This window comes from Panthera uncia, chromosome D1 (genome assembly GCF_023721935.1).
Source record: "Panthera uncia isolate 11264 chromosome D1, Puncia_PCG_1.0, whole genome shotgun sequence".
NCBI lineage: Eukaryota > Metazoa > Chordata > Mammalia > Carnivora > Felidae > Panthera > Panthera uncia.
Window position 1 is genome coordinate 47004136 of NC_064808.1, and position 14194 is coordinate 47018329.

Consider the following 14194-nt stretch of genomic DNA (forward strand, 5'->3'; position numbering starts at 1 on the left):
TAGTGTCGACTTTTTTTTTTTTCAGGTAAGCCCTTATTTTCAGGAAGATAAATAAGAAGGCTTCCTTAGTATATTGGCCTGATAGAAGGCACTGAAGAAAGAATGGTTAGAAGCAGCAAAGCCAGTTCCTTTGTCTTTAGCATCAAGCTTTCCGGCTACACCCGGAATCTGCACAATGGACGGGACTCCTGCCAGCTCATCACTCGGGTCACTTGGTCACTCCGTGTTCTTCTTTCCTTTCCAGTTCTTCTCTCTCTCTTCCAGTTCTGCCTGGGTGAAAGCTGCGGGGCCCCAGTTAGTGATCAGGTGAGGGTTTTTTGAACCTAAGGAACAAACACACATTAAATATTCTTCACATTCTTCAATGAACATTACCATTTTTCCAGATAAAATAGTAACTTTCTACTTGATTTCTTCTCTGAGAAATATCCATAAATGTCACACCAGCCAAAACAACTAGAAGATGTATGCAAGGGAATCAACTGAGCCTTCTTATCTAGTACAGAGCAAGTTATTCAAGAGAAATGGGCCCTAAACAGTGTGATTTCTGTATATTTGGGCTCAAGAAGATTTTTAGCACAATTTAAACACACAAATAAAACAAGAATAAATTGGATAAATATCTTACTACTTCAAAGAGCGTGTTACCTGGCTCTATCAATCGAATTAATCCTTCATGCTGGGCCACTTTGTCCTTCCAGCTCTTGGTCTTACTAGTTGCCATCTCCAGCTTCTTCTTAACTCCCTGAAACAAAAGTAGATGTTAAACTATGCAAACACACAGGCAGTTTAAGACCAAATAAAAATGCTTGGGCACTTACTCTATTCTTGTGGATTATCCCATTAAATCCAGCCACTCGAAGAGGCAAGAACTATTAATCACCCCCATTTTACAGATGTGGAAACCAGGATGCAGAGAGCTTGGGTAACCTGCCCAAGGTCACCCAAAGGACCTAATGACACAGCTACACATGAATGTGTAAGATCCTTGTGTACACATTACAGCTCACCACCCTCGGCCCCAAATCCAGCCTTCTCTGTCCTGCACATGACACCAGGGTGACTCTCCTCACCAGCTGGCACGACTTCAGCTTTGTCAGTAAAGGGCACTGAAGGGTCACTGGAAGAAGGGGCTCTGCTCCCAGGTCCCACTGTGCTCTTCTCAGCAGCTCCTGTGACATGTGGGGCATCCACAGTGCTCACACCAGTGGATTTTAGTGTCATTGCCCTGTGGGCTGCTTTCCCCAGTCCCCAGAGGACAGCTTCCCAGTCACGGCTTTTCTGCTGTCTGTGGGGCCAAGGCCATGCCCTCTCCAAGGTCTAGATCACAGCAATGCGCAGAAGGGGCGAAGAGCAGATGTGTTCCCTTCCTGGGTGCTCTGCCTCAGTCTCAGAGGCAGGGGCTGCTTCGTGTACGTGCCATTCCTGTATTCGTAGAGTCTTCTTTACTGCTTCGTAGGTAATCCCCTGTTATAGTTAATAATTGTTTATATTAAACTTTCCCTGTTCAAATTACTGTGTGCCTCTTGACTGGACTTTACCTGATACACCTCACCACCTGTAAAAACTACTTCTTACAGCTAAGCAAATACTGTTATTTCTAAATGTTTTTTTAAGTTTTGATTTTAATTCCAGTTAGTTAACAATGTTACGTTAGTTTCAGGTGCTTAAATGTTTGTTTTTAAAATTTTAAATGGGCGTTTGCAGGGACCAGTTGGATTACCTCATACTGCTCAAGCGCTTGTTTCCGCTCTAGCTCAAGTTGCTCCAGCTGTTCCATGGCTTCCTGAAGGGCCCGCTCTTTCAGGACGCGCTGATTCTCCAGCTCCTGTTTCTCCGCTTCCGTTGTCTGAATGGCCTGCTGCTGCTCCAGGTGCCACTTTTCCAGTTCAGCCCTCTTGGAAGACTCTTCCTCCAGCAACCTGCAAGGTGGGGAGCTCAGGACCAAACCTGCCCAGGCTTCCATGCCCGACCCAGCGGATGACGGAGCCACCGAGAGCAGCAGACAAGACCTGATGTCATCTAATCCACCCCCCTCATTTTGCAAGTTGGAAACTAGGGGCCACAGAGGCCCTTATTCACAGCGCTGGCAAGGTGCCCCATGTGTCCTGCCCTGCTCCTCTCTGTTTCACCCTTTTTTGGAAAAATAAAATAAAATAAAATAAAATGACATTTATGAAAGGTTTAATGTGCCACAACTGGGCCAAGAGCTAAGTGTATTTTCCCAATCAATCCTCACAGTAAACTTAAGTGCTATCAACATTCACACTTCAAAGATGAAGAAAGTGAGACACAAAAGTTAAATGACCTGTACCACATAATTTGACTGGCAGGTGGTAGGGCCAAGTTTTGAAATTTGCCTGGTTGCTACAACATTAAAATATTTCTCATCTGGGGGTGCCTGGGTGGCTCAGTCGGTTGAGCATCTGACTTCGGCTCAGGTCATGATCTCACGGTACGTGGGTTCGAGCCCCGCGTCGGGCTCTGTGCTGACCACTTGCTCAGAGCCCAGAGGCTGCTTCAGATTCTGTGTCTGCTTCTCTCTGCCCCTCCCCTGCTCGCACTCTGTCTCACTCTGTCTCTTCAAAAATAAATAAATGAAAAAAAAATTAAAATTAAAAACATTTCTCATCTAGTACAAACATATTACCAAGGAAAAAGGTAACAAACTAATGATAATGAAAATGAGGGGGAAAGGAACCAACAAAAGGCAGAATAAAACAGATACCACTTACTGAACAATTACTACATGTCAGATACCTGACTTCATTATTGCTAACCCCCCATCAATTCTGCAAGGTATTTATCATCCCTCCAGATGAAGCAATAAAAATTCAGGATGTTTAAAAGTATGTCGCACAGGTAGTGGTGAATTTTTTTTTTAATTTTTTTTAACATTTATTTATTGTTGAGAGACAGAGAGACAGAGCATGAGCAGGGGAGAGGCAGAGAGAGAGGAGACACAGAATCTGAAGCAGGCTCCAGGCTCCCAGCTGACAGCACAGAGCCCGATGCAGGGCTCAAACCCACGAACCATGAGAGCATGACCTGAGCCGAAGTCAGATGCTTAACCAAATGAACCACCCAGGCACCCCGGTAGTAGTGAATTTTAACCAAGGTTTGTGTGACTCTAAAATGTTATCTTGAATAACAGGCTACCTATCTAAGAATATCCAGCTACACAGGCATTTAAATAAAACTAACATACAGCCCAAACCTATACCCAAAGTATAGACAATGTACTTAGATGCCAGCCCAGGACAGGACACATCTCTAGTGGCTTGACCATCAGTATGCTCTTCTAAAACCAATGACTGAAGCCATAAAGTAACAGAATAGACACCCCTTATATCACCACTCCCAACTCCTCCACCCCCGGCCCCCACCACTGAAGAATTCCCTCTACAACATCCTGCAACGTGGTTATCCTACTGTGCTCAAATACTCTGTGGGATGGGCCACTCACTGCTTCAGGAATCAGGCGAGTTCACAATGGGTTCACAAACGGGCACCCTCAATCCTTCGAAAGTTCCACCTCAACTAGGAAGAGCTTTCCCACCCACTATCCCTAGTTCTACACAGGACCATCCACTCCCTCCTTAGATGTCTCCTGGAGCATGATGCCCACAACTGAACATAACACTGCAAATGTGGCCTGGCCAGTGTTTTTTCACTCACTCAGTGTGTGTATATTGTGCACCTTTGTGTGCTTTTCTAGACACTGGGGATACAACAGTGAACAAGACTGGAAAGGCCTGTTTCTTCATCCTAGGGGTGAGAGTATGAAGGGGGAATGGACATTTGCAGGTGTTCAGGCTGCCCAGTCGGAATCCCCTCCATGTGTCCAAGGAATCTGCCACAGGAGGCATCTTGATGGGAAGCAGGGCCCACCTCCCACTACATAAGCCACAGGCCCAACCCCTGCCCTCCTGCCCTGTGGCAGCCAGGGCACAGTGGAAGCCCGAGCTGGGCTTGGCTAAGCAGATGCCCTTCCTGCAGCTCCAACCCTGAAGCAACTGATGCAAAGCAGAGATAGTGAAGAATTTATCTTGCCGGTGGCAGCAACAGCCAGGGCTGCATGACAGCAGAAGCAATGGTGACTCCCAACACACAGTGCCAATGCTGACATCAGCGGCATCCTGGGTGGACTCTCCCCTTGGCCTGGTTTGGGCTGTGGTTTGGGCTGCTCAGCTTCCCTTGGTCCATGCCTGTGTTCAGGCCTGGCCACCTGCCTTTCTTTGGAATTGGTGAACTATTCAAGAACCTTTTAATTAACTATTTTATTGCTCTAGGAAATCCCAGTTCATTTCTGTGGTTTCCAAATAAGACCCCTGAACAAAGACTAACTACTCTGTCCCTCCGTTTCCTCATTTATAAAAAAGGGATAGAAACTACATCCACCATCAAAGGTTTGTGGATGCATCAATTGTGATAGTGCATGTAAGGTACCTAGAACTGTGCCGACCACATCTAGGTGCTGGATAAATACCAGCTTGTGTTATTATAGTAGGACTGATACCTCATTTGCTCCGAATACTTCGTATTCACTAACACTACCTGAGAGTGTATGGGGTTTCTGGCAATCGTATCCCAGGAAAGTAATACCATGAATCTTCTCAAAGTCTCCTGGATCCAAGACTCCTGTTGTTACTTTAAAGCTATCTCCTGGGGCACCTGGGTGGCTCAGTTGGTTAAGCATCCGACTTCGGCTCAGGTCATTATCTCCCAGTTCATGAGTTCAAGCCCCGTGTCGGGCTCTGTGCTGACAGCTCAGAGCCTGGAGCCTGCTTTGGATTCTGTGTCTCCCTCTCTCTCTGCCCCTCCCCTGCTCATGCTCTGTCTCACTCTCAAAAATAAAATAAACATTAAAAAAATTTTTTTGAACTATCCTTAGTCTAAAACCATCAGTCTACCCTGTCAATAGATCTTTTTGAATGCTTATTTTGACATTCTATACATTATACATCTTCCTCATCTGCAAAGGAAATAAAGGAACAGAAACCAACACACTGAGTAACTACCAAATACCAGACATTACACTAAATACTGTGCATGCAGTTCCTCCTCTAATCTTCACAACAACCCTGCAAGGTAGGCAACTATCCATAACTCTATAGATAAGGAACTGAAGGCTCAAAGTGGTGAAGTGACTTTTCAAAAATTACAGCTAGAAAGTACCAGAACTAAGAATCAAACTCAGATCTCACTCCACAGCTTGGTCCCTAATTGCTTTCAAATATATGAAAAAGTAGTATCACATAGAAGAGTGGCCTCTATTAGTAGAACTTGGATCCATTCATTCACAAAATATCCCTTGGTCTCTCACTATGTGCCAGGCACTGCATTAGTTGCTGGGAATACAGACATAACTTAACAGATCTAAAAATGTAGTGGGTAAAAGTTGTAATGGGGCAGATTATGGCTAAGCCTCAAGAACTTTCCAATAATTGAGTTCTCCAAATATTAAACAGTTTTCTTCCGAGGTCCCATTTAGAAGACTCTAGACAACCTTCAATATTACACATCAAAATAACAACAACAACTACAATTCAATTAAAATATATATATACAGGGTGGCCTGGATGGCTCAGTCTAGTTAAGCGTCTAACTCTTGATCTCAGCTTAGGTCATGTTCTCACAGTTTGTGGGATAGAGCCCCACATCGGGCTCTGCACAGACAGCACAGAGCCTGCTTGGGATTCTCTCTCTTCCTCTCTCTCTCTGCCTGTCTCTCAAAATAAATAATAAACTTAAAAAAAAAAAAATCATATGCCCTAGATGGCTTAAGTCAAAGTTCTTGTATTTAAACAATTTACTACAAAAAATATCTCTGAGGAAACTTCAAACACTGACAGAGAAACGACTAACTTCTAGAAGAATAATGAGATACCAAATATTCTGAGAATGACTTGCTATTGCTTAAAGAAAGGTCAGGAAAGTTAACTAAAAAGCCCTCTACAAACGCCCTCAACCTAAGATTATGATCCAGTTCAGCAGTGCTAGACATAAATGTATTCACTCGGCTCCATGATGCTTTCCTTTGATTTTCAACCCAGGAAGGCCTACCCAGAGGAGTGGGAGCAAGAAGAAAAGCCCCCTCTGACAATCTGACAAAATGTCCCACTGAATCAGGTCCAGCTTCTGTGACTTCAGGAAAGAGGCAAATCCACCTCACCTAATAATGACCAAATTTTATTCATCTCAAGTTCCAAAAACTAAGATGAAAAACAAATTCAGAATTCAGTAAATTTAGTAAAATTCACAAAATGGTCTTTGCACACCAAGTTCTCTAATTTCAACTTACTGGAGCAGAGATGCATGTATTGGTTATATTTGTATTCCAAAGGTTGAAACCATTTTGCAATTTACTTAAATCAGGTTATACAAAATAATTAGCCCAAGCTTTTTAAATAACAATACTCACGCCTGGCTCCTATCCAAAGATAATTTGATTCAACAAATCCAGGACACTGATTAAAAACTACTATACTAGCTTCAATGACCCAAAATTGTCTCTCACTCAAAACATCACTCATTCTACAAACTCAAAATAATACTTTAATAAATTTCTAGAACAGGGGCGCCTGGATGGCTCAGTTGGTTAAGCATCCAACTCTTGATTTCTGCTCAGGTAGTGACCTCACGGTTCATGAGTTCGAGCCCCGCATTGGATTCTGCACTGACAGTACAGAGCTTTCTCTCCCTCTCTCTCCACCCCTCCCTCACTCGCTTTCTCGCTTTCTCTCTCTCTCTCAAATAAACAAAAAAAAAGACTTGAGGAGTCTGGGTGGCTCAGTGGGTTGAGCATCCAACTTCAGCTCAGATCATGATCTCACAGTTTGTGGGTTCGAGACCCACTCAGAATTGAGATGAATTCTCAGACACCATGCTAATGTTGTGGGGGTTGGGAGTGGGGGGGACCCTCCATCCCATCACATTAAAATTAAGAACCATAAGAGACATCCCCTGACAAGACATCTTAAAGAAAGCAAATGGGGAAACAAGTTAGAAACTGGAAGAGGGTAGCTCAAAATTTCCCTTTGGGGTCTTTATTCTACTTTGTCCTCCCTGCTGCCATGAAGACCACAAATTGAGAGTTCTCACCTGAGATCATGACTATCATAGATAATAAACCTGACTTTTAAAGCTCTGAGGAAAAGAAGAATCTAGCTTTCAAGAACTTCTAAAACTGAGGTGCTTGGCTGGTTCAGTCAGTAGAGTGTGGGATTCTTGATCTCAGGGTCATGAGTTCAAGCTCTGTATTGGGCACAGAGCTTACCAAAATAAGAAACTTCTAAAACTAAGATTTCAAGTAATAATTATTTAAGGAATGTCACCAATCCTGAATGACCAGATGGAAACTGCTTAATTCCTCATTATCCCTCGAAAGTAGCTGTAACTCTGGCCTGAAACAGACCTCCACACAGTGGCCCTCTCTGGTCTGGAACATGTTGAGGAAGGTTCTCACCAGAGCTGCTCCTGGGTCCATGGACATTCTCATTCTAGACACGGACATTCTCACCAAACAGATCCACCAGACTGCTCTAAAATAGATAGAAGGCCTGTCGATAGCCCCAGAAGCAAGGGCCTTCCAGTGCCATAGATGGAGAATAAACAACTCAACCCGCCCAGCCTCCAAGGTCTCTCCAATCTAGCAGAGACACTCCTCCCTCTTCACCAGAATGTTAGTCATTCCTAGAAATTCCTAGAAAAGTACAAAAAGGCACAGTATACAAACTGATCTGGCACCTGGCCTGAAGCTTCCGCACAGTCTCTTCATCTTGCCGGGCCTGTCTCTCATCCTCGAGAGCCTCCTGCAGCTTTAGGTACATGTCTTCCAGCTCCTGTACTCGCTGCAAATACTGTTCCAGTTCAGAGGACTTCTGAGCAACCTGTTCTTCCATCTGTTGTCTGATCTGATGATATAAAAGGGTCATGTTTAAACTCAGGTTAACTTCACCCTCAGGGAAACTCTCCCACTCCTAACACCACAGCCTACCTTGCAGCTCAGCAGGGTGGGCAGGGCCTTGTCCTTCGCTCCTGGAACTGAAGATGGAGGAAGGAGGGCACCACACCCAGTACCAACACTAAGACCCAAGTCCAGGACACAAAGACACCCCAAGTCCAGGATGCAAAGTACACCCCAGATGCTGTGTTCCTGCCCTCTCTGAGTTTCTATCCCTTCCACTCTACACATTAAGATTCAAGAGTCAAGAAAAAAATCATTCCCCTGTATAATTTCTCCTTAAATTCCTTTTTGTTATAAAGCCACAACCTCTTTACCCACAATCTTCTCTAAAAGGAATGAACCTCTGTCCAGTCAGAAGAGCCCAAGGGTTACAATAAAGGGGAAAGGAAAAGACAGACCTGCAGAGTCCTTGGTGCTTCCCTGGCTGCCTTGAGGCCCCTCCACTCCTGCCCTAGGGCACCTCCAGTCCTGGGGGGCCTCACGCAGCTATGTTAGTGCCCTAACAACTCAATGGTTTCTCCCTTCTGTATTAAAGTTTTGAATCTCTGCCTTAAAAATTGAAAGACAAGGACATCCAAATGTAATAGCACACACATTAGTGTATGTGTCTGCGATTTATAAAATATTCACACTTGCTCACATCATCCTAAGAGTCATGAAAGATCACATGACAATGCCTCCAATTTAAAGAAGAGAAAACTAATGCTCAGAAGAAGGAACAGAGAGGAAAGAAACCCAGATGTTCTGGCTGTGAACACGGCAACTCCTTCGTATCACATCTGCCCCGCTTGTGTACTTTCTCTCATAAAACAAACATGTCTGTTTCAACTCTAAGCAACAAAAAGTTACTTAAAAAAACATCATGAGCAGCTACTTAATGGGCACTGGACTCAGTACCCTCCCACAAATTACAACTCTGTGGAAGAAGACCTGTGTTCTAATTAACTATCTAACCACCTAGGGCAACCTGACTCTTGGATGTCTTGGGGGATGGGAACCTCTAAGATGAATCAGAGCTGCCAAGAACAGCAGACCAGAATTCCTATATTCTCATGATTTCAGAACCACCCCCCCCCCCCACTTTGCTCATTACAGAAGAGAAAGGTCATGAAACCCATGCTTACTTTTCCCCCTAGCTATTTATTTTCCAAGCCAGGCCTTTCTGAGAAGGAAAATTGGATGCTGTTAATAAATATATCAGGATGGCAAGGACTGTCCCAGGCAAACCAAGAGATACAGTCACCCTAATCACAGTAGTTATCACCCTATTCCATGAATTTCTATTCTGGGGTCCTAAAAGCAAGATTTATGTCTTTTACCTTTATATCCTGCCATGATGCCTAGCACATAGAAGGTGCTCAATAAAACCATAATGAACAAACACAGAACTTCCTCCAATAGCCCACTGCATGTCTATATAGCATAGTCCCACTGACAAGATGGCCTCACTCCAGTCTCCCAGGCCTTGACCCCTCCCCCTTCACCCAGAAAGAACCATTGTGAGCTAATGCAGCAGTGTTCCCAGGTTCCCAGCTGTAGCACTCACAAGCTTCTCTCGCTCCAGCTCTGTGCTGAACCTCGCCTGTAGTTCCACTTGAGTCTGAAGGCGTTTCTTTTCTTCTTCTGCTGCACGAGACGCTGCTTCTTCCAGTTTCTATCCAATCAAAACCCACCCACAGAAAAGCAGTAAGTAGGGGCGTCTGGGTGGCTCAGTCAGTTGAGCGTCCAGCTTCGGCTCAGGTCATGATCTCACGGTTCGTGAGTTCAAGCCCCGTGTCAGGCTCTGTGCTGACAGCTCAGAGCCTGGAGCCTGTTTCAGATTCTGTCTCCCTCTCGCTCTGCCCTGACCCTGCTTGTGCTCTGTCTCTCTGTCTCTAAAATAAATAAACATTAAAAAAAAAAAAAATTAAAAAAAAAAAAAGAAAAGCAGTATTAGAGTGGAGGTGTATTAGGAAAGAGAAATGGCCACACCTAAGTACATGGGAAAAGCAAAACATTCTTAATGTTCAATCAAGCTAGAATAAAAACCTTTAGATCCACTGGAATTCCATTCCAACAATTTTCCCAGTGAACATACAGAATGAATTAGGTAAATGAATGACTTGTTAAGTCTGAACAACATTTTGCAAAGAAAATTTTGTATAGTCATGGAGTTAAATTCACTTACAAATGCATTCGTTAGGTTCAACATCTATTTCTTCAGCTCCTTCTATAGTTTTGTCATCTCCCACGTTACTCCTTTAAAACTTTTTACCAGAGCTTGACTTCCAGAGGGTGGCAATGAGGAGCTCCATGGACCCATTTCCCAGCAAAACACCCATAACTGGTGAAAATAATTTCAAAAAACCCCCGAAAACAACCATTTAAAGTCTCCAGAAATTAAACCAATTGCATATAGCAAATGGAGAAGATTTATCCAAAAAAATGAGGCAAGCCTAGAAGACCAAAGGGTACCACCTCTACCTGGTGATGGGCTCAGGAAGCAGGGGTATCACACCCAGAAAAGCAGACCACTAGTTTCTGCCACCAGCTCCAGAGCATTGGCACAGAGGTTTGCCTAGGCAGAGATCTGGAGCTCTCCCCAAAAGAAATGACATTATTTAAAACAAATGTGTGGAAGTTCAAACTTAAAGATGCTCTTGAAAACAATGGAGATTTTAAGGAATTAAGAGGAGGCTCATAGCTCCAAAAGACCAACAAACTATAAACCACACACCAGGTGGAAGTTTAACAGAGAGAACCAGTTACAGAAAGTAAAGAGCCCTCATGTAATAGGAGTAAGTCTCAAAGACTACGTATGGGCTTGAATTTAAATAATATCAGACTGTGGAGCAAGTTAGGCCCCAAGCCCTTGTTGAAAACAATAGAGCTCTAACAGCTAGATAGGATAGCAACAGAGGCATACAGCTTAACAGAGAGATTAGAGAAAGAAACACACAAAGAGAACCTTAACGTCATGGTCACCTCAGGGTATCTCGTACATGCCCAAGGCTGTGCCTCTGATGAAGAAGACCGTCAGAGGCTTCACAGTGTGAAGAAACAGACCTCATTGAAACAGCCTAGCCAAGTCAGGAGACAAATGAATAAGCAACAACAGGCCCCAGGGGGAGGGGAGAAATCTATATCCAGAGTTGCTACAATATATTGTCTAAAATGTCCAGTTTTCCAAATGGAAAGATATTCCATGCTCATGGGTTGGAAGAAGAAACATTGTTTAAAATGCCCATACCACCCAAAACAATCTACAAATTTAATGTAATCCCTATCAAAATTCCAACAGCATTTTTCACAATACTACAAGAATAATGCTAAAATTTGTATGAAATCACAAAAGAAGTGGTTTGAAAAAGAAGAACAAAACTGAAGGTATCACAATCCCAGATTTCAGGATATACCACACAAAGCTGTAGTAATCAAAACAGTATGGTATTGGCATTAAAAACAGACACAAAGATCAACAAAACAGAACAGGAAACCCAGAAATAAATCCACAATTATATGGTCAATTAATCTAAAACAAAGGAGGCAAGAATATGCAATGGGAAAAAGTCTCTTCAACAAATGGTGTTGGGAAAACTGGACAGCAATATGCCAAAGAATGAAACTGGACCACTTTCTTACACCAAACACAATAATAAACACATAATAGATTAAAGACCTAAATGTGAGACCTGAGACCATAAAAATCGTGGAAGAGAAGGCACAGACAGTAATTTCTCTGACACTGGTCATAGCAACATTTTTCTAGATACATCTCCTGAAGCAAGGGAAACAAAAGCAAAAATAAACTATTGGGACTACATCAAAATAGAAAGCTTCGGCACAGCACAGGAAACAATCCACAAAACTAAAAGAGAGCCTATTGAATGGGAGAAGATAGTTGCAAATGATATATCTGATAAGTGGCTCATATCCAAAATATATAAAGAACTGACACAACATCCAAAAAAAAAAAAAAAAGCAAATAATTAATTAAAAATGGGCAGAAGACATGAACAGACATTTCTCCAATGAAAACATACAGATGGCTAACAGACACATGAAAAGATGCTCGACATCACTCATCATCAGGGAAATGAAATCAAAACCAAAATGAAACATCACCTCACACCTGTCAGAATGGTTAAAATAAAAAACACAAGAAACAAGTATTGGCAAGGATGTGGAGGAAAAGGAACCCTTGTGCACTGTTGGTGGGAATGCAAACTGGTGCAGGCACTTTGGAAAAGAGTATGCAGCTTCCTCAGAAACTAAGCACAGAATTACCATGTGATCCAGTAATCACACTACTGGGTATTTACCCAAAGAATACAAAAACACTAAGTCAGAAATATATATGCACATCTGTTTATTGCAGCATTATTTACAATAGCAAGATATGGAAACAACCCAAATGCCCATCAACAGATGAATAGATAAAGAAGTGGTATGTGTGTATGTACACATACACACACAATGGAATAGTACTCAGCCATGAAAAAGAATGAAATCTTGCCATTTGCAATGTGGATGGATCTAGAGGATCTAGTACAATGGTGGGTAAAATAGAGAAAGACTAATAACATGATTTCAGTTATATGTAAAAATTTAAGAAACAAAACAATGGAAATAAGAGAGAAAAAAAGACTCTTAAATATAGAGAACAAACTGATGGTTACCAGAGAGGAGGTGGGTGGGGGAATGGGTGAAATAGGTGGAAGGGATTAAGAGTACACTCATTGTGATGAGCACTGAGTAATGTGTGGAATTGTTGTTGAATCACTAAACACTTGAAACTAATATGACACTATATGTTAATTATACTGGAACTTAAAAAATAAATTTTTAAAAATAAATATTAAAAATAATAATAAAATAAAATGTCCAGGGAAAAAAGCGGGCAATAGACTGCCTCTGAAGGGGCCCTGGTGGTGGATTTAGCAAATATTTTATAAAAGTTTTATGTTCAAAGAACTCAAGGAAACCAAGCTTAAGGAAGTAATAGAAGGTATAACAATACCCTATCAAATAGAGATTATCAATAAAAAGATATAAAAATAACCAACTGGAAATTCTGGAGTTGAAAAGCATGATAACTAAAATGAAAACTTCACTAGATGTTTTCACCTTACATATTTGGGCTGCAAGAAGAATCAAAGATCAATTGATAGAAATGCAATTTGAAGAACAGAGAGAAAAAGGAATGAAGAAAAATGAACAGAGCCTCAGAGAAATGTGGGACACTATTAAGCGTACCAACATTCACATAATGAGAGTTTCCAAAGAAGAGGGAAGAGAGAAAGGAACAGGAAAAAATGTTTAAAGAAATAATCGCTGAAAACTTTCCCAATTTGATGGAAAACATTAACTGACACATCCAAGAATTCAACAGATTCTAGGATAAACACAAAGAGATATACACCACACCCATCATAATAAACCTGTAGAAAGACAAAGTAAAAAAGAAAATCCTGAAAGCAACAGGAAAAAAATGATTCATCACACACAAGAAAACATCAATAAAATTGACAGATGACTTCTCGTCAAAAACACGTAACTAGTTCTGGGCAATGTACTGTAAACAGAAGTGACACTTCTGAGCTGGAGTAGTTAACTGCCAAACCCTTGAACACTTTTTCCTCTGTTACAGTGATTAGTAAGATTTGAAATAGTAGCTGTTGCATCAGCCTGGATTTCATAATTGTAAGTGTATATACTCTGCTCCAGCAATCCCATCTCTGAGAATTTATTCTAAACACATACAGTAAAACCTTGGATTGTGAGTAACTTGTTCTGCAGTGTTCCGCAACACAAGCAAACATTTCTAATAAATTTATTGACAAATGAGCAATGTCTTGCAATACAAGTAGTACGTGATGCCAAACATCACATGATCATAAATGAGTCAATGGTTCTTGAAATTCACTTTGAGAAACAAGTGTTCTGTATTACAAGCATGTTTCTGGATCAAATTATGCTCACAAACCAAGGTTTTACTGAATTATTAGAACGTGTATAAAATGATACAGGTACAAAATAATTCCCTGTAGCATTGCCTATTTAATCAAAAGAGTAAAAATAACCCAAATGTTCATCAACAGGGGACTGGCATTGTTTTCTTCTCTTTCTGATAGTCCATTATTAATGTGTATAGACGTTACAGAATTTTGCATATTTTTTATTCTACAACTTTACTGAATTTATTAGTTCTAACAGTTTTTTGATGGAGTTAATAGTTTTTTCTAT

The 14194-nt window shown here is 41.7% G+C and overlaps 1 protein-coding gene across 2 annotated transcripts in view; it reads right to left on the bottom strand.

Moving 5' to 3' along the window:
• SWAP70 (switching B cell complex subunit SWAP70) overlaps positions 1-14194 on the bottom strand; it is a 77121-nt gene continuing 62927 nt past the window's right edge. The window contains exons 8-12 of one of the 2 annotated variants that reach the window (XM_049650273.1): positions 9516-9623; positions 7750-7916; positions 1724-1922; positions 649-745; positions 1-323 (exon numbers count right to left, since the gene is read on the bottom strand). In XM_049650273.1, coding sequence (XP_049506230.1) covers positions 217-323; positions 649-745; positions 1724-1922; positions 7750-7916; positions 9516-9623 — 678 coding nt within the window. In that variant the 3' untranslated portion in view covers positions 1-216. The other variant, XM_049650281.1, reaches the window with a different exon arrangement.